The following is a 21,521-nucleotide window of genomic DNA, read 5'->3' on the forward strand; positions in this document are numbered from 1 at the left end:
ATAGTGTTCCCACATAGATGATATATGAATGACATCCGTATTGATGCAGGTTCCACTCCTGCTCACCTTGTAGATCTCCACTGCTTCTAAAATTTTAATACTTTGCCTGTCAAAGACCTTGTGTATTAGCTTGGCCTGGTCCCAACAGGGGGAAACCCCTGGATCACTGGCATATCATGCTAAAGCCGTATTGATGTTACCTTTTAGCACATCATATTTGTGATCTTTTAGTCTGGCTTGCAGAGATCTGTACATGGATCCTATGTAAGATAGTATTCTGTCAAACCTCTCGTCATGTAGGGGATCCTAAGGAGCCAAAGCGTCCTCAGTGCCGCCCTTCACATTTGAGAGACGGCAGAAAACGATGAGTTTCCTTTTATAGGTAAGGAGTATGTTTAATTTAAATTACTTGCATCCTTCTATATATGCGATGTAGTGTCGATTCGTGGTCTAAGATGACCCGATTTGCTTCTGCTTTGTTAACATTGCTAGATGACTGAGCTAGATATTTGGATGCCAGATTGTCGATAAACGTGCAGCCATATCCGTGGTTGGATGCTATCTGTTTTAGACTTTCCAGTTCCTTGTTGGTATCTGACAAATGTGTAGAATGGGAGTAGGCTCTGGCCACCAGTGTGCGGAATGCAGATGTCTTATATGACCATGGGTCCGCTGAACTGGAAAGTATGAATAGGGGGCGTAAGTAGCCTTGCTGTAAATTGCTGTGATGAATTTGTCATCAGCTACTTGAATCTTCATGTCTAAGAAATTAATGCTATTACCACTTTCCTGATCCAACTTTAGCATTAATCTTTATAATTTATGACTTTTGTTTGCTGGAAAGTTTGAATTTAGGTGTGATTTGCATATATATACTGTATATTTACATAGTAAATTTCTTTCCCCTTTGTTTTCACAATAACAGTTCCAGATCAGATAGCATGTGCCAGTTGCAGGTTATAGGATCAAATTTTAATATCTCAGATTCTACTATTGACTTTTCTTTAGTGCAAAAATGATTCTATATAAGCAAGTAATAACATTGTTTATATGGAAACATTTGATCTCCACATTTAATTTATATATGTGTATTTTTATTTTTAACTTTAATATATAATTTTTTCCAAACAAATTCAGATACCTCAGATAGTATTTTATAAGGATTTATTTTTTCCTTCTTGTACCCTCCTCTAAAGATTATTGGATCTGCCTTTGGGAATATGAGGGACATTGAAAAATTTCCCAAAAATAGTTATTATTCCTAAACAGAATGCTGTATTTATAATTAATTGATGCAAGTGTAACTTATTGAGACTTGTTTTATATGGTATTCATGTCTAGCCACATCAGACTTTTTCTATTTCCAAATTTAAAAAAAGCATTAAAGACATTTGCAGGCAGTTGGTGGCACATTATCCTATGGGCAAAAAGGGCAATTGGAAAATATGGGCAAAAGGCCCTGTTCTTGGGGGCACCAGGCAATTGCCTGGTGCCCCCAAGAACAGGGACCCCAAACCAATCTTTAACAAATTCATTACTATACTAAGAATATTGAAATTTAAATTTGACACCATATCTGAGGACCCCTGATTATTGGTGTGGTGCAGCACAGAACAACCTTCCAGCAGAGATCGGACCAGGAAATTGGGGATTTCCCCAAAAATTCCTCAGAAGAAAAATATCTGAAGTCAAAACTGTACATGTGGCCCCTAATTCAAATTTGCCTGGTCTACATGAAGCTATAATGAACCACTACAAGCAGTTTATAATTCAAGTAAAACATTTTGTAGTGCAGTAGCTAGAATCAAAGAACACTGATTTCAACTGGAAAAGTTTAGAAGAGTGGCAATGGCATATGGAAAAATGTTTTAACTTACAATGGAACAATGTTGAAAAATAAAGTGCTAAATTCAATTTGATGTTTTTTTTTTATTTACATTTTCTAGGAACTTTTTGAATGTCCAATGTATATTTTAGCTAAAAATCTTTCAAAAATGTTGTATTATTATTTTAATAATACTGTATTCCAAATTCAGTTTTAGATAAAATATTTATTGATGTCAGAAAGATTTATAATTTGTCTAACCTTGTTGATATATAGTATATCTTATACTAGCAAGTAAGACCACACAATATTATGATAATCAATTTTATTGAAACAGAAAAATAAATCCAATTTTTTCTATTTTCAATAAATAAATAATATATTTAAAATTATAATTATGATATTAGATGATTTCTAGTAAACATAATATAATGAAATGATTCAGTAAGATGCTTATGGAGACAAAGATTATCAACTGTCACATGATGGCAGTGGCAGACTAGGCTGGATTTAATGGATCCAGTTAAGGCTTGTAAACAATATAGGTATTAAATGCCCCAAAGCCTTAAGTAAAGATATAAATTTTAAATTATAATCAGAAAGCATTTTTATGTTATTTTTATCAAACCATAGGATTTATAACATTAGTTATTAATTGCATTTGGGATCTCAAGCTTCAGCTTTCATAGAATAAAGGAACAATTTTAAAGGATCTTATTTAATCCTAGATTAATACAGTATTTAAATTTAAAAATGAAATAAATAGAAGATGGTTGAATTATTTTGTAAAAACTAATGAATTATATTATATACTTAGCATATAGTGACAAAAATGAAGGTCCATTCATAAAAAATGGCACCACACAGTACCAAGTGTTCAAGAACATGAAGAAAGCAAATCTCATGTTAAATGCATTGTAAGCTATATGTTAAAACTAAAAAATAGAGACATCTTTAATACATTATTTATTAAAGTGTCAACATTGCAACAGAAAATTGCCTGGAAAAGAAAAGAAATTATGGAAAGAGTAATAAATGTTATTAAGTTAATTGGTAAAATAGGATTGGCTTTTTGAGCTTCATAGGTTTAAAAGTACTTATAACTCGAGCTCAGAAATTGACAAAGCAAGCAATTGTAATTTTCTAGAGATAATTTTATTACTTTCCAAATATGACCCAGTATTCAAAATACATTTATAGAATGTGACAAAATCCAGTCAAAACCGAAGAAAAATTAGGTACTTCTCTATGAGGTAGAGGTGGTCTTATAACATTACTTTCAAATTATCATTAATTATGTAATTTTTGCAATTTAGCATATAATCAGAGACAGAATAGTAAGGGAAATTAGAGGCCACTTTCTATTTGCTGCAAATCGACGCTACAACTGATATTACGCAAAATAATCAATGTTCAATTATTATCATTCATAAACTTTTTTACTTAAAATATAGAGTTATTAGTATGTTAGACTGTAAGAATTCAACTAGACAAGGGACATGTAACATAACTGAATTTTTGGAAAGTTTTGATCTAGATTTAAAGAATTGCATTGGAAGTTAGAAATGTGAGAAGAGACTGCCCTTTTTAAAATACTTGAACTTAAAATTTTAAGTGTGTTTCAAAGAACAAAATCTTTTATTTAATGGTTTGCAAACTCTCTCACATAATCTGATAATTTTATTGTGGACAAACATTTGTCTCCAACAAATATTGACCTGAACTCATAAGATTCATATGCATGCTTGAATGATTAGTAAATTGTTACATTCCAGTTTTATGCATTTATTATTATCTAATATTTCAATTCAAATTAACAGAGCATTATTTATGAAGCTACACCTAAATATGCAAGAAATACCTGGTATCAGNTTTTTATACTTTCTTTCTAGTACACAGTACTAGCATTAATACAAAAAAATTCTCAAATCTTAAATTACACTTTTCAATGACGTCAAAATATCTTTTGAAAAACTTTTTCTGTCCTGTGGCCACTACAATTCTACGAAGATCGTTTCTAGCAAGCTCATTACTGATTCGGCCAGACCCACAATGGGCTGGCCGAATCATTAATAGCGTCGATCCCTCTAGTACTTTCACCACCCTGCAAAATTTCAGAAATTTTCGACCAAAATCACAGGAGTAATTAAGTTTCAAAGAAGGTGAACAAGATCGTGCACCCACACACACTAACACACACATATACAAAAATTACTCTTGAATTTTTTCATTGCAGTTTGGTACAGTCGACCCCCCTATAACACGGTAGATACGTTCCGTTCTTTGTGAAATTGATGTTCTACGAGTCCTTAAATACATGAGCCAACCACAGCCCGGCACGTATGCAGTTTACAAACTACTGCTGTTTGAAAGATTTTCTTCCATAAAATTAATCGATTCTAGACTAATTCGACTCAACATTTCCAAAATACGTATAATTTTTTGGGAATAATCGTATAAACTATGCTATAAACAAAAAATCGTAGGATTACTTACCGAGTGTGCACCGTTCGACGTCGCCATTGCTTAAGCTTGTTTNTATTGTATACATGCTACACTTAGTCATTACATGTCGCAGCTTGGTCTATGTGGTCCTTACCAACAAACCAACCAACCTTAGTCATTATCTTAATACATTCATTGTGATCAATTACCAAGTTTTCTTATGGATATGTTTTAACTGAATATATTTAATTATTTCAATTGTGTAGTCAGAATGAAAAACTATATTTTAATGGAGTCTTGGGTCATTGACACATACTATATAATTTCAAGCATTGCTTAATCATGGCTTTGTTTTGTGCTGAAACTGAAAGAGAAACTTGGTTGTTTATTCTAGAATTGCTACATTTTGACATAATGTAGATATGATCTTTATAGAATGACACCAGATCCAAAATATTGGGCTTTTAAGGTTTGTAGTTGAATATTTTGAGGGATGGTCTGACCCAGATACATCAGGCCCTGTTCTTTATCACCGGGCCATCCCTTTTGTAGGCCAAACTGAACATACAATGAATAAGATTAAAGGTGCCTTTAGCATTGAAGATCATTTTAACTGAGTCATCTGAGGGCTGGATCATCCTTTTTGAAGGACATCCCACAAGATTCAGTGGAGTTGATGATATTATGTAGTCATGATCCAATATAACCCATATAGACTGATCTCTAGCACTGAGGCAGAGTCTCCAAAATCTTAACATTCACCATGTTAAGATTGTTGTTTTCCAAATGTTCTGCATATGCAACAGTTTTGAGGAAATGTAAACTCATATTCTGCAGACACACAACAGAGATTAATAATAAATAAATAAATTATTATTATTAATGTATGTGATATATTCTGCTTTCCACCAAGCACTATCCATGAACAAAAAACATTTTACTTGGGTGAGAAGAATGTAAAGGTGTTAACATCAAAATAGAAATCATCAGAAATAGTGCCTTCATCTTCTTTCAAACACTTTTCAAACAAATATAAAATTAATACATCAACCCTCTTGTCTGCCATGTGTTTTTTAGCCCAGAAAACGATGCCTTTCATAGTGCACAATGCCTCGTTAAGTGACTTTAATACAACTGGATACACAACCCAATTAGTGTGGCCCATTTCAAATGAAACTGTCTATATCATTGACTTTCCTATCTGGCTGTATTAAAGCCACTTTACCAGGCAATGCATCCATAGATGTTGACTGCTAACAGGTGACACACTCCACCACCAGTATTATCACATATCACCTGAAGGGATTATCCAATCCTAACTTGGTCTATAACTCTGCCTAAATTGCCCCTTTTGGCACCCAAAGGGCAGAAAGAAAAAAAAATAATCTTTTCAAGTCTTCACCTATCACTTATTAGCTGCATTCTTCTTTCTTTTCCCGTATTCTGTTACATTTATCAGTAGATGTTTTCAACAATGATCAGTGATAATTATAATTAATCTAAATTAAAATTAACTTTAATGTTTACATTATGGATATAAATGCGTAAATAATAATAATTAAACTAACTTGTTGAGCTATGGACATGACATAAACGATTAAAACTGGACGATAAACTAACACGAAAACATTGACAATCACACGTGAATTATCCACGTGTAAGTAATCGCTAACAGTGTTGCCAACTATTTTAATAACCCCGCGGGCATCGAACAGCGGGAATGTTTTCTGATAAATCATTTTTCTGCGAAAAATTCGCTGAACTTTGGAGACATCATTAATAATGTAAATATAATTTTTATGGCCGTTAAATAATAAATGGTTTTTATTAGGTCCGCTGTTCGTTTAAACTCAACGGTTTTTGCAATATCCGCTATTGGTCTAGATTCGACCAATCCTGTCGCGACACGAGTCGGCGATGACGTTTTACCGAAATATACGAGTCTCTTTTAGCGTGTTTATACGAATACGGTCGCAATTTTTTCGCCATCATATAGGAATCCGAACTATATGAACCCGTTTTATAGGGGTATACTGTAATAGATTTTATTATATATACGTTTAGTTGAATATGGGAGACGGAAATCGCAATAAAAATCGGAAATTTTGTAAAATATTTAGAAACTAGCAGATGAGCCCGGCGTTGCTCGAACAAAAACGATAGCAATGATTAACCCTTCTGGGTTCTTCTTCTACAGAGTGTTTATAAATGAATGGTGCGGTTTTAAAAACTAATAATAAATCTATTTATTACCTTAATCTCGGGCATTGACCGAGTTTATGTATCGTCAGTGCCCGTATCCCTTGAGAAACTGTGTGATCGGATAAAGCATGCACTGCAGACCATTACGGAGGACACGCTACACCGCTTATGGGAAGAATTTGATTACCATGTAGATGTGTGTTGTGTGACCATGGGTGCACATATTGAAGGATTGTGATTAATGCATAAAAAACTTGGACAGTTGCCGCTGCTTATGCTGTAAGGTTTGCCTATATATGGTAATAAATAGATTTATTATTAATTTTTAAAACCGCACCATTCATTTATAAACACCCTGTAGTTTACTAAATTCGAAAAATAAGTTGGATCTTCTCGAATCATTCATAAATATAAATTCGAACATAAAATCGAACATTAAGACTAAGAGTTCGAATAAAGCGAACTTATGTGCATGCGTTCCCCGTGTCAACTTTATATACTAGCGAGGTTGCGGCCGAAGTTTTCATCTTTAAAACGTGAACGTCGAACGTCGAGCGCCGCTTACATGATAGCGGCGCTCGACGTTCGACGTTTACGTTTCAGAGATGAAACCTTCGGCCGCAACCTCGCTACTACAAGTTCGGACACATGCACTACGTATCTCGCCGACCACTCGACTGCGCCGCGCGGTTACCTATATCGTATGAGTATGCGTCTTGCCCCTCGCCACTCATTGACACCAAAAATATAACCCTTACCTAGATGATATCCTTTAATTTATATGAATGTTTAACGGAATAATATACAGCCCGTGTCCACCCTGAAGGTCCATTCTAAATATTAGAGAGGTTGCGGCCGACGTTTTCAATGCAAAAACTTGTACGTCGGACGTTCAGCGCCGCCTTCCTGTGAGCCCAGTCAGTTTGGCCAAATCCTGCTCGACGTTCCAAACGCCATTGTTAAACTTCTAGGCTCACAGGAAAGCGGCGCTGAACGTCCGACGTACAAGTTTTTGCATTGAAAACGTCGGCCGCAACCTCTCTATTAGTGAAAGAATGTTTCAAATCGGATGAATACTTTCGGAGATTACCTCCTACATCCAAACTTACAAACTTTACCTCTTTATAATATTAGTATAGAGGCGAGGTAGTTAAACCGGTCTTACTCTAAAGAGTGTATGTAAACGTCCCGGGAATAACTCGCATAGCTGTTCTCAAGGTCAACCGGTTATAAACAAGATAAAGAGCAAGTGTCAAGTTTCTCACCCACACGATACGTAGGACCATAACCTTCGAAGCTTTCTCTTTGAAATTAACGCATTTATTTCGTTCTTTTTAAGTTTTAAGTATTTTTTACGTTTAACTAAACTTATATATTAAAAAAAATAGTTGTTAATTAGTTAATTTCAAAAATCAATTGGTTTTTAATCAGGTAAGTTTTCAAATAACTAATTTATATCTAAAATACTTTAGATAACTTTCAACTGAAGATAATTTATGTAACCTTTGTCATAATAATAGCGAGTTCCAATCTATATAATAACTGGTTTAAATAAAATTACAGATAAACTCGTACATTGAATCAACGAAAGATATTGTAGGTAGAAAGACGAGTAATTCAAGAGTCACAATTATGTTACAAGATGTAATTGAACTTAAAGAGGTATGAAATTTAAATTTTTATTCTTAGCCACATTTATGGTTTTATCTTTTGCTTATTATTTTAATTTTGTTTTTAATAATACAGTAGAGCATCGATTATCCGAAAGCCAATCACCCGAAACGTCAATTATCCGAAAGAATTTAGTCGGCAAATTTAAATTTTCGCCAGTGCCGTGGCGCTGCAATCTTTGGCTATGTCCTGGGCTACTCAAATATTTTACGTTTTTGATACTAAATTAATTTCTAAAGTATAATCTTTTATTGTTTTTATATTTTTCAATATATTTATTTTGTTAGTACATAATAAAAAAATAATTTTTAACGATACAATAGTCTTCGTTAGGCTTAACGTCGACGAAAATTCAACGCGAAGCGACACGCAACGGAGAAAAATGTCAAGATGGGATAAATTAACATTTTTTCGTACATAATCGGTTATCCGAAACATCGATCTTCCGAACGACCCCAGTCCCGATTGATTCGGATAATCGACGCTCTACTATAATAACTTTTTATGTATTCGACAAAGAGACTTTTCCATCTCTGTAGTTAGTTTTTTTTTTTTTTTTTTGAAATTTTACTAGATTTCTGACAAGTTAGATAGCAAAAAGAATATTTAAATTGTAGATTGTGTTTATTACAACTTTAATAGTTTTATTTAGTTAACCCTCCTGCCACAAGATGGACTATCAGGACACGTGTCACAAGGCTGTGTCGTATACGACAGTAGGCCAAAACATCTGTTTTTCCCCTGATAAATCGGGTTCGTTTGGATTAAATAAATAAATACACGTTAAAGTAAATATGTATATTTACAAAACGTACAAAATTGTGTTTAATTAGGAACAAATATTTTATTTCTATTCATTTAATCATATGCATAAAAGACAAGTCACTTTCTTATGTTCACCGCAAATACTTTTCTTGCAGTTGGTACTGTACATAGGTGATTCCATCTTCGATTCTTTTTCCATCCACAAAAAGAACATTTTCGTGGTCTTGCCGATGTGGATGGATTTAGTGATGATGCATCTTCGGGCATTTCTATTCCTAGGATGTTTCACATTTCTTCTATCAATGTTTTACTAATGTAAGGATATGTCATCCTTTCCTTCATGTGTGATGTAACCAGTGAAAAAGAAAGTTTCTTCAAAAACTCAGCCCGACAGGTGTTGCTTCTATGTTCTTGTGCCATATTTAACTTGTAGATTGCATAGGCATTTACTGCTGCTGCATCTAAAATGCCCTAGAAGTATCGCATAGGCCAGTGGTTCCCAATTACTTTTTCCTGCGTACCACTTCAAGAAAGAGTTCAAACTGGCGTACCCCTTATAGCAGAAATTAATATTAATCCATACTAATATAAATTCGAAGATAATTCTGTCTGTCTGTCTGTTACATTTTCACGTCTAAACCGCCGAACAGGTTTTAATAAAATATGGCACGGAGATAGCTTACACGTTGGAGATGGATATAGGCTACATTTTACTGCGAGAAAATATCTTACTCCCACGAGAAAATTCGATATAACGCGGGCGAAGCCGTGGGTAAAACGAAAAAAATTCCATTTCGTCAATTTATTTGTTACACTAAAGTTTTTGTTTGTATTTAGCGTAAAATTCATTGTTAACTTAAAATTTACTATTCTTTTCTTTTTATTCAAAAAATAGCCTTAAAACGAAGACTTCTCACATTAATTCTATCAATTATAACTGGACTTGGTAATAAATAAATAAAAATGTTAATGATTGAAGAGAGTAGTGGTAGGGGGAACTGGGTTAAGTAGTTTTAGCGTTAGGAGGAAGGTCGCATGATCGTATAGAAACAGGTCAAAAGTTGATAGTGAGTAATATTATTGGTGAGGTTGAGCATGTTTCGACATGCTTTCTGGGATAATAGGAATAAATATAAACAACTCGTTGTTGGATTAGATCGTGTTTCAACAAGCTAAATAACTTTAGTATCTCGCTGGCCATCTAATGCCACACTCAGTTTATATCCAGCATTTGAACGCTACTGTGCTTGTATTTTTATTTCTGGAATATGGCTTGCAGAATTTCTCCCGACAGCTTCTGTTATGTTTGTGGTGAATACACAGTGAAAGGTCGACAAAGAAACATAAGTGAAGTTTGTGAAGAAAGTTTAATTTGCATATTTCAAATTGAAACTTGGAAACAAAGCAGATTTCTGGAAACAATAGGAGAAAACGAAAAAGAAGCATGGGACTCTTTCAAGAATGTAGTGCATAAGTTTTTGGGGAATACTAAGGACCCTGACTACAAACCATTGTACAACGCATGCTGGCAGCAGCGTACGAATTTAGAGGATGCGAGATAGCTCAAAAGTTCATTTCTTACACTCCCATATTGATTATTTTCCCGAAAACTTAGGAGCCTACAATGAAGAACAGGATAAAAGATTTCACCAGGATGTTCGTAATATCGAGAGACGTTAAAAGGAAAATTGGATGTCAATACGTTAGCTGACTACTGTTGAATGCTCAATCGAGAAACCAGAGAAAGAAATCGGAAACGAGTTTGGAAAAGCATCAAAAAGAAGAAGAAAAGGTTTCGTAAGAAAAAAGAGTAGACCTAAAATTGTGTATAAATATCAGAAACAATTTGTTGAGTAGTTGTAAGAAAATATTTATGTATTATAAGAGTTTTATCAAAAATTTCTTTATATTTTGCAAAAACCTTTACATGATGGGATGTAATGGAAGTTAGTTTTAGAATCTGTGATTTTTAAAACATATAATTCAGCAAAAATATTCCATGCAGCTGGAAAAAAAATTTTTGAAGACCTATGTTATTTATTTGATTGCTTTATCTCATGCATTTAAATTTTAAATCGACCGATTTTAGATTACCGTGCGTACCCCTTCACGCAATTTCGCGTACCCCCAGGGGTACGCGTACCACTAATTGGGAACCACTGGCATAGGCCATTCTTTTGAGAGATTTTGCATGACATAACTTATCAAAAACATCCACGCCCCTTTAGTCATATTATAAAATTCAACTACGGTAGTTTTTCAGTTGTTTGGTCAATTTCGCCAGTGTAATGCATGGATGATATGAGGACCAGTTTTATTTTTCTTCGGACAGAAAGAAGCAAGCATCTTCAGATCATCATACAGAAATTTTGAAGAATTCTGATTACGAACATAAATTACCGTAACAATTCTTGATGGATTCCTTCGTCCGTAGTAAACATTTGATATTCTGCTATAGTAATTTGCCAAACAATGGTAGATAATCAAGAAATAGCTCTTTAGGCTTTTGCTACATGATGAAAGAAGAGTACATCACAAGGGGGTGTCGTATCCGACACCGAAGCAGAGTGTGCTCTAATAGTACCTAAATTATGAAAAAAATTAAAGGTCGACGACTTATTTTTCCACGCCGCTGTCTTCAGAACTACTGCCTCATAGGGTAATTTATGGTCACAACCCCCAACAATAGCATTGTTTCCTGTGCAAACGAAAAGAAACAAGACGTGTCGGATCCTGCCTTGTAGTAGGAGGGTTAATCACTGTTAATAGCATTTTATTGTCACTATTTATTATACATTAAAATTCTTTTGTTAGCCTTCTGAAGGAACTGGAAGAAGACAGGGTCGACAACGTCGTGATAAATGTGGCAATGCTTCGAAGCCACATGTTAAAAAGGAAATTGATGATGATGATGATGATGACAGACAGAAAACTCAAGTAAATAATCTAGTGTTTGTTTTTTTGTTTGAAGCGTGTGTGTATGTGTGTACAGTACATACACATACACAGTGGAAAATATTGATCTCAATTGATCTTTATTATTTTCAGTTATTTGGCTATTTTGATGTGAAAAAAGGATAAGAATTGCATCATTTATATACAATTAATATGATCAGAATAATTTCAGTGAAGTTTCTATTATTAAAGTTTTTAAATTCATACATAATAACTTGAAATATTTGTATATAAAACAATACAGAAAATGTTTAGCATCCCTTTTGTCCTTTTTTTACATTATATGAGCAACAGTCATGCAGCTTACCTTTTAAGAATGTCTCGGACACTGCTGTGCCTCCTGTTTCTGTGGTATGAAGAAGACGAAAGGGAAGACACTAGACATTTTTGCATTGGTTTTGTTAATATTTCAAATAAATTTTTTGTCCAGATTTTTATTTTGTAAAAATTACATACGAAAAAAAATAATCCTCCTCTTTTAATTTACAAATAATTCTTTTGTATGAAGGACAAAATGGTCAGATAAATTATTTTAATTCTGAAATAAACAAAGACCCGGTTATGACAAATAAAAAAGGTTAGATTTACCTTAGGTAGCCAAGATGGCGGCTTATCTCTGATTCCAGCAAACAAAAGAAAGGAAACAGTGGGGAGGCACGTTCTAACCTAACCTAACCTAACCTATTCTAATAATTTGGTTAGTAATAATTATGGTAATTTATTAGAATAGGTTAGGTTAGGTTAGAACGTGCGTCCCCACTGTTTCCTTTCTTTTGTTTGCTGGAATCAGAGATAAGCCGCCATCTTGGCTACCTAGGGTAAATTCAACCATAAAAAAATTTGGTTAATCATTTTATAATAAGTTTTTTTTACTTTTTTAAACAGGAATTAGAGAAGAAACTAAGAGAAATTTTAAATAAGTTAACTCCACAAAACTTCCAGACACTAGTAAAACAAGTGAAGCAATTACCAATAGATAATGAAGAAAGACTGAAATGTGTCGTTAATCTTATTTTAGAGAAGGCATTTGATGATCCAAATTCTAGTGTTTCTTGTGCAAATATGTGTAAACATATTGCAATTGTAAGAATTAATTTATTTTAATATTTAAATCATTTAGAATGATTTTATTTATAAATAGTTCTCTACTTTGTAAATTTTAGTATTTAAATGTTCCCCAAAGAAATGAATTAACTTTGATTTGTAAATTTAATGTGGATACGTATAGTTTTCTTTGTACAAATGAAAATTTTCGAATATAATTAACAGCAATATGTGTATATAAGAAGGGTTATGTTAAGTTTAACAATTGAATTCTTCTTCGTCTTGCATTATGGGCCTTGGAGGTCTTAACTGCAGTCACAATCCTTTTCCATCTCGTTCGGTCTTTAGCCTGCCTCTGAAGTCTTCAAGATCTCCAGTGACCCCATCTATCCACCTTTTTCTGGGACGACTTCTTGACCTCTTCCCTTTCCCTTCATAGTGAAGCCCTCACGAAGCTGTTGCCATTATAGGAAGCCTTACAAACATTGAATTAAAGGGGTTTAAAAATGATACTATAAAATTAATGTACTGTATTACACATTTTACATTAAAAATACTTTGGAACCTCCCCAATTAACTGAGTTAATATTATTTTCTGCTTTATTAATATGTATATTATAATTACTCCTGTTAAATACATTTTACTTTTTAAAAATTCTATATTTTTATTAATAAATTGTTTGAAATTTTAGTCAAAACTCAATGTAAATACTGGCAATGAGAAATCTACAAACTTCAAGAAAGCTTTGCTGAGTAAATGTAAGGCCGAATTTGAGAAAGATAAAAACAACGAAATTAATTACAAGAAGAGACTTCAGCTGATTGAAAATGCAGAAACTGTAAGTAACTATTTACAGTCGACCCCCCCTATAACACTGTTGATTATTCCGTTTTATATGAATTCCATGTTGTACGAGTCACTTAGATTTTACAAATACGTGTGCCAGGCTGTGAACGGCTCTCGTATTTGTAAAATCTAAGTGACTCGTACATCATGGAATTCATATAAAACGGAATAATCAATTGTAAATAATTGAATTCTGATCCTTCAGGAGGAAAAGAAGAAACAGCTTAGAGAAGAGCTGGAAGAGGAGGAAAGAAAATCGAAGCATCGATCGCTGAGAAACATAAAGTAATTTTTATATATTTATTAATATTTTGTCATATTATTAATGCAAATTACATTTTACGATAATCCTTTTTACACTGACTTCTATTGTTATGCTCGTACAGAGGAAGCTTAGTGCAGTCATAGGTATAAATATATATGTATAAACCATGTTATATATTTGAAAATATGTAAACTTTGTTAATAATACGAGACAATCTATATCAGAGTACACTTAGTAGTACATTTCTTATTACTTCTGTAAGGTATTTTTGATAAGAGATGTCTTGAAAATTAAGCTTTGGGATGCAATTTTGCTATTTACTTATGTTTTGATTCCAAATATATTTTTTGAATAAATGTAATATCAAAAATGTTAATTTCTACTGTTAAACTTGTGGAGTAGAACCTGCTTATTGTTATCATTTTGGAATTGCTCGAATAGATAACATTTAAATAACTGATAAATAACTACTCACCATACTGAATTAATGATGACACACTCAGAACCAATTGTGTACAGTCGATCCCCCTATAACGCTGTTGATTTTTCCGTTTTTATATGAATTCCATGTTGTACGAGTCACTTAGATTTTACAAATACGTATGCCGGACTGTCAACATCTTACGTATTTGTAAAATCTAAGTGACTCATACAACATGGAATTCATATAAAACGGAATAATCAACAGCGTTTTAGGGGGGTCGACTGTATTGTATTGTTAACAATGATTAGTTGAAATGTTTAACTTTTAAAACATCAGTTAAAAGTGATAATGATTGTACTTTGTTATCCAAACGTTGATGCTTAGTGCAAAAAAAACAGTTTCTTCTAATTACCATGAAGATTGTGATAACAATAACCGAACTGTGATAAGTTTCTACTTCTGATACAGTAATATTAATGAATAATAGACATACTAGTGATTACAGTAAGTGGAGTTTACTGTGTTTATTTATTGTTTTCTGTAGTGGCTGTGTCAATCTTACTTAATCTTTCGTAATAATTATAATATTTTCGGAAAATTTATCGTTTATAATTGGTGCCCTTGTCATTTTTAGATTTATTGGAGAACTGTTTCTACTTCATATGGTAACTACATCAATTATGCATGATTGTCTGAAAAAATTGCTACTGCGTGGCGACGAACATTCATTAGAATGTTTATGTCTACTTCTTAAGACAATTGGAAAGGAACTTGAAACCGAGAAGAAGACATCTGATACTAAAAAATCAAGTTCATTGGTTAGTCTTTTTACATTTTCATTTTAAGTCTAAAATGATATTTCGATAATGGATAACTTTACAGTCGACCCCCCCCTATAACACTGTTGATTATTCCTTTTTATATGAATTCCGTGTTGTACGAGTCACTTAGATTTTACAAATACGTGAACCGTTTACAGTCCGGCACACGTATTTGTAAAATCTAAGTGACTCGTACAACACGGAATTCATATAAAACGGAATAATCAACAATGTTATAGGGGGGTCGACTGTATTTAATTTTTGATGATGCATTGTTATTTTTCCTTCATCGGATGCTTAGATTCTTGTGAATATTTGTCATATCAAAAGAAATTGATGTTCTGTTTGTTTTTTCAAAGTATTCAACTTCAGAAATTGTAAATGTAATCATTTATTTCCAAATAATTTCATGTTACAATATATATCACTAACACTGCAAAAGTCCCATACACAGCTTATAGTGTGCTTATAAATTATATGCACTGTGCAAGGTTTCATTTGTTCAATGCTGCATTGAATTTGCTACATGGTATAGCATTATAGCAACTAGTGTGTACCAGCCTTTACACGAAAACCCTCTTCATTAATGCAGATTTCACAAAAACTAAATGTAATAAAAGTGATTTGCAGTCTAGATGAGAAGTATTTTAATGTTAACAAGTTCATTTAATGTATAATATAAAATATAGTCCCGTGAATTAGTAACAATTCTATTACATTGCTTGGTACAAAATACACTGCTTCCAATTTCCTCAAAATCGAAGCCAAAATGGAAAAGCACAAAACAAATAGTGACTAAGGGTGCATTTTCAACTTTAATGTTGATCACAATTCCTATGACATTAATGCAATCATTAGGTATGTACCAAGAATATTTGTCCAACTTGTAAAATTAGTTATTTTTATAGTAAATGCTGTGTAATTGTTGAGCACTTTCGTAGTGTTCACAGTAAGACAGTTGACACGTACATTAGAAATCAGACATTTTGTTTTCTCTTTTTTCATATGGATGCTAATAGTAAATTCCAATCTATATAATAATGATTAAATAAAGTTACAGATGAACTCGTACATTGAATCAATGAAAGAGATTGTAGTTAGAAGAACGACTAGTTCAAGAGTCACAATTATGTTACAAGATGTAATTGAACTTAAAGAGGTACGAAATTTAAATTTTGATTCTTAGCCACATTTATGGTGTTTTATCTTTTGCTTATTATTTTAATTTTGTTTTTGTTAATAATAATAACTTTTTATAGAACAATTGGGTTCGACAAAGCGACGAGAATAATCAAAAAACAACTGATCAGATTCATCTCGAAGGGAATGCACAGGGAAGCACAAGAGCAGCAACGGTTACTGCAACGAACTGTCTTCCAGAAGAGAAGCTTTGAGGATCGTAAAGTGAATAGAAAAGGTAAAGAAATCTTTTGTATTTGATACAAGAGCTCTCTTGCATATATAAAACTTAGGAAGAACCATACGTCTAAAATTTAAATTTTGCATGGATTCTGAAGTTCTCTTGCCAGTCGCGGGATGGTGTCAAAGTCTGTCTATAGCCAGTAGTAAATAAATAAATATTGTGGAATTCTTTCGGTGGCGTGTCGTCGTTTTTTACTTTTTCCTCAAATCATAATGTTCCATTGCCACTCTCGAGATAATATCCCCATTGGTAACATTGAAGTAACTACATTGCTTGCAATTTTTATAAACTTTTAAATTTAGTGCTTTTAACTAGCATCACAGAGGTAGAAGTGATTTTTTTTCTCTGCATATTCTAATTTTTCGTGGGCATTTTTCACAATAGAGTTACTCAGCAGTACTAACTTGACATCCTTTCATGATTTCTGTGTAACCTGTGGCAGCCATATTGGATTTGTCGTCATAATAGAGTTCGTCATCTCAAACAGACCTCTAGTTGTTTATTACTATTAATTAATAAAGTACTAGTTACTATTTAATGTGATAAAATATGCAAAAAGTACATAAAAATAAAGTTGAGAGAAAATGAGGTTGCTTAATTAACAACGTTGAAACATTGAAAGTGTATTGGATAGTCCAAATAAAATAAGCTTGATCTAAATTGAGTTCATTTTCTTTGGAAACTTTTTGTACTCTCAAAGTAAGCATTGCAGTAAAATTTTTAGAATGACAAATTCTTTCCATACTTTGACAGCGTGTCATTTATTTGAACTATAAGTCAGAGTTTAAAGATAAAGTATATTTTATTTAAATGCTGGACAACAGTCTTTACTAAGTACAATTATAACTGAACACTTGAGCTTTAACGTAGTTTAATGACACTACGTTAAAGCTCAACTGTTCAGTTACAATTGTACTTAGTAAAGACTGTTCTCCAGCATTTAAAATAAATAAAGACTGTTCTCCAGCTGTAAATAGTGCACATTCTCATTAAGCTTCGAAGAGTACTTTTGCTCGGATTGTCTTTGTTAGTGTAGAGAACCCCTTTAGTTTTTTTTTTCTTTAACTCTCTCTATCCTGAGGGCACTAAGAAGGTATCCTTTTTTTTAGTAGACCCATTATGGGTTTGGCCAGGCCCACAATGGGGCATCTAGGTGGTGATGGACGGGGCTGAACAAATTTGAACGGTCCACACTCCTGGGGATTTTTTGACTCATTTGGGTTTGATACCGGGTCCTCCAGATCGGTAGGCTGCCACCTTGACCACTCGGCCATCCGGCCTCTAGAATCCTTTCAGTAGTTGTGGATTACTAATTCGCCAAGTTACGTAATTTCAAAATTCAAATTTGTGTGTCATTTTACCACTATAATTTTTTACCGTTGTTGTGTGGCTTCAATTCAGTGACAATTTCAGAAGAAAATAAAATGATTACTTGTATTTTTTTTTCCTGTCTAATTTTGTTTACATTATGTTTTAATGTTCATTGCAAATTTTTTAAATTTTATTGAATAGGTAGAAGAATTGGCAAATTATCAAGATGACAAATGGAACATGCAGTCCAGTAAGACTAAAGAAATTATGGATCCAAGCAAATTAAAAGTTCTGAAGTCGATATGTCTTTTGAATACGATCGTTTTCTTGCATTAAATTTTTATATAAGAAAAAAAAATCTATAATAGTTACAACTATGGACAGATTATAAGAATGCAATTTAACTGAGTTTGATAACTTAGCTTTAAACAAATAGCCAACTGTTATTTATAACGTTTGATTGGTATGAAATACCACACACAGAGTAACAGCAAAGATCTGTTTAATAAATTTACAATTATGTGAAATTATTTATAAAATACTGATATTTTGCAATGTTTTTAATTCAATATTTGCATTTTACTTCACCTTGTATAAATTTTAGCATGAATAATAAACATTTATAAAAGCACGAGTACATTTTATTCATTTGATAGAATATATTGTTCTATTTAAATTTTAAAATAATAGTGAAATTATTATATGTAATTGTTAAGTGAAACGATAAATTTTTATCTCCACTTTCTGATTGCATTCTAATAAAGTTACTTAGATTCCTCTGAATCACTTTAGTTTCAGTTTGGTTTGATGGAATACAGCAACGTGACACACGACCAATGACTACCGGGAGGATTTTCTGTGCAATACTGGCTCTATTTAGGGGTGTGCACAAATGTAGAAAAATCGCATGGGCAGCCTATTGGTAAGACAAATTTTCTAATTAGAAATTTAAATTAAATTAATTTTATTTTAACAATAAGACAAAGTTTAATATATTCTTTCTAATTACAGTCGACCCCCCTATAACACTGTTGATAATTCCGTTTTATATGAATTCCATGTTGTACGATCACTTAGATTTTACAAATACGTGAGCCGTTCACATCCCGCCACACGTATTTGTAAAATTTAAGTGACTCGTACAACATGGAATTCGTATAAAACAGAATACTGACCATACAGAATGTTCATTGATATACCAAATATATTTTCTTCCTATTATTGATATTATATTCAATTATTTCATCCATTTTATCACATTGTTAATGTGAAATCTATAAAAATATAATTTTTAAAATTTATATCGTATAATAATATTAAAAAGGTGTCTTTCTTCAAATCAAATTTATACTGTGTGGTCAAACCAACTCATTAAACTTTGAATTACTATATGGTTTATACTAAACCATAATTTCTTTGAAATAATATTTATTTAACCTAACCGAAAGTTTAATTCCCGTAACAGCTGTTTGGGAAGAAAGGTGGGTTGAATGTCGGGTCCGGTGAGTAAACGCGTCACGTCCGGGTGGTCATTATCGGGAGTCAAATTTGTCACCGTCGACCGAGTGTCACGTTCGGGAGATAAGTCCGCGATCACAAAAGATAGACAAGGGTAAGAGTGAAAAGGTGTCCGGGAAAAGGTGTCGAGTCCGGATGACAAGTGTCTAATACAGTAAGAATGTCACATCCGGGTGAAGAAAGACGAGTCGGGGAAAATCGAAGAGGATCACCGCTTAGGCCAAGGCAACCGCAGCCCTCAGCAGCTACAAAACCACAGACAACACCGCAGCTCTCTCCTCCCATTCCTCCCCGTTTCGACTTTCGCAAGGCAGTGGCGTCCCCGTGGCAGATGAACAGGTAGAACGCGACAAAACAGGAAGTGACAAGGTCTGTGGCGGATGATCCCCGAACACCTTGGCCGAGTGCAACGGACCTAGAGTGTAACGTCGCAGCCTCCCGACGCCGGGAGACTGCCACCTCACACGCACTTGGTCCAGGTCGTCACCCGGTGCCTGTCTCTCCAAGGCCTCTTCCAACACCAAACTAATCGATTGACAAGAGACACGCTCGAACCCCCGGTCTTCCAGCCTCTCTTCTGGTTTGGTAAGAGTCCCACAGACTCGTTCTCGCGCCGTCTGAGGAACCCCTCCCTGCGCAACCGCCTTCTTTCATCGGAACCTCCTCCGGAACCACTCCGACATCTTCATTCAGTAAAAAAAGAAAATTTGCAATGAGCCGAGCGAAAACAAAGGCTTAAAAATACAACAAATTAGATTTGTCAGTTTCGGAAACGGATAAATTAATAACTATGGTTGGGTATGTATAATATTATAAAAATACAAATGTTAATGACGATGATATTTTGGACCCAATGGCGGTTAAGCGGCTAAGGCGGCAGCCTAGCGCTTTGGGGAATCCAGGATCGATTTTGAACGGGACGAAAATCCCAGAAATTTTTCGGGTCCCGACCTCACTACCGACCAGTCCATTAAATTTTGATGGTTAAAGGTCGAGGGGATGGGGAGATAAAGGGGGTCGTGTGTATCTCCAGTAAAGTCGGACTTAATGACGATTTTACTGGTTATTAGCATTTACAATTTTTTTAAATATAAAACATGTCCCTCTTCTCAAAATTGAGCCTTTTGCCACTTTATAATAGTTAAAGTATTAAACAATTTTTTTTAGTAAAATATGATAACAGATGGCGCCACCGAAATTTTAAATGTTGCCTGGAAAGTTGAGCAACTGGTTTTGTTCTTACATATACACAGGAGTTATTAAGCTTCAAAGTGGGTTAACAAAATCGTGACCCCTCCCCCGCACACACTAACATCCAGACACACAAAAATTACCTCCGAATTTTTTGCATTTCTTGACGCTTCAATGTGTCCTAAGTCCAAAAATGTAAAAAAAACTTCGGGGGGTCGTTTTTGACCGATCGCCACACTTTTGCTCTGTTATACACAACAGCCAGGAAGGTAAAAATGGATGTTTTTAAATGTAAATTTCAAAGCATATTATGTAATGTGTGTAAAGTAAATAAGGTAACAAAGAATAAGAATTTACATTTAAGACTCCTCATAATTTATACGGCCGCTCACAAATTTTCTCGTATTTCTCTACCTTCTCACTATAGGGAAAAGCAAGTCTGTGAAGTTGCCTGAATACAGAGGCTGCGGCCGAAGTCTTCAACGCGAAAACGTGTAGGTCGGACGTTCAGCGCCGCGTTCCTGTAAGTCTAGAAGTTTGACAATGGCGCTTGGAACGTCGAACATGATTCCACTGACGTTCCAAACGCCATTATCAAACTTCTAGACTTACAGGAAGACGTCGCTGAACGTCCAAAGTACACGTTTTTGCGTTGAAAACGTCGGCCGCAACCTCTCTAGTGTTTCTATTTTGAAACCTATGAAAACACTTCGTTCATAATGTTAAATAATCTTTCAAATGTAGAACTTTGGTTTATTTGGTTATTACACAGAAAACACGAAGTTTTCGGTGTAATAACGAAGTGGGAAAAACA

General features: G+C 33.8%; 1 protein-coding gene across 1 annotated transcript; it reads left to right on the forward strand.

Annotated features, from left to right (window-relative positions):
- The first annotated feature begins 7,760 nt into the window (after positions 1 to 7,760).
- On the forward strand, positions 7,761 to 18,356 carry LOC111625588 (eukaryotic translation initiation factor 4 gamma 1-like). Its single transcript, XM_023368770.1, has 10 exons — positions 7,761 to 7,903; positions 8,036 to 8,134; positions 11,723 to 11,845; positions 12,749 to 12,946; positions 13,600 to 13,746; positions 13,960 to 14,039; positions 15,078 to 15,261; positions 16,319 to 16,423; positions 16,524 to 16,681; positions 18,200 to 18,356. Exons 2-9 carry the CDS (start codon positions 8,105 to 8,107, stop codon positions 16,656 to 16,658), a joined length of 1,002 nt encoding a protein of 333 aa, XP_023224538.1. The 5' UTR covers positions 7,761 to 7,903; positions 8,036 to 8,104; the 3' UTR covers positions 16,659 to 16,681; positions 18,200 to 18,356.
- The last annotated feature ends 3,165 nt before the right edge of the window (positions 18,357 to 21,521 follow it).

Source organism: Centruroides sculpturatus, unplaced genomic scaffold (assembly GCF_000671375.1).
Source record: "Centruroides sculpturatus isolate CEXI.00-Female unplaced genomic scaffold, Cexi_2.0 scaffold389, whole genome shotgun sequence".
Classification (NCBI taxonomy): domain Eukaryota; kingdom Metazoa; phylum Arthropoda; class Arachnida; order Scorpiones; family Buthidae; genus Centruroides; species Centruroides sculpturatus.

What these genes read in the sequence shown, in the direction of transcription:
- LOC111625588 (XM_023368770.1), top strand. Translation starts at nt 8,105, where the DNA reads ATGTTACAAGATGTAATTGAACTTAAAGAG. An exon ending in ATGACAGACAGAAAACTCAA is followed by an intron (nt 11,846 to 12,748) that starts GTAAATAATCTA and finishes TTTTTTAAACAG; the next exon opens with GAATTAGAGAAGAAACTAAG. An exon ending in CTAAAAAATCAAGTTCATTG is followed by an intron (nt 15,262 to 16,318) that starts GTTAGTCTTTTT and finishes GATTAAATAAAG; the next exon opens with TTACAGATGAACTCGTACAT.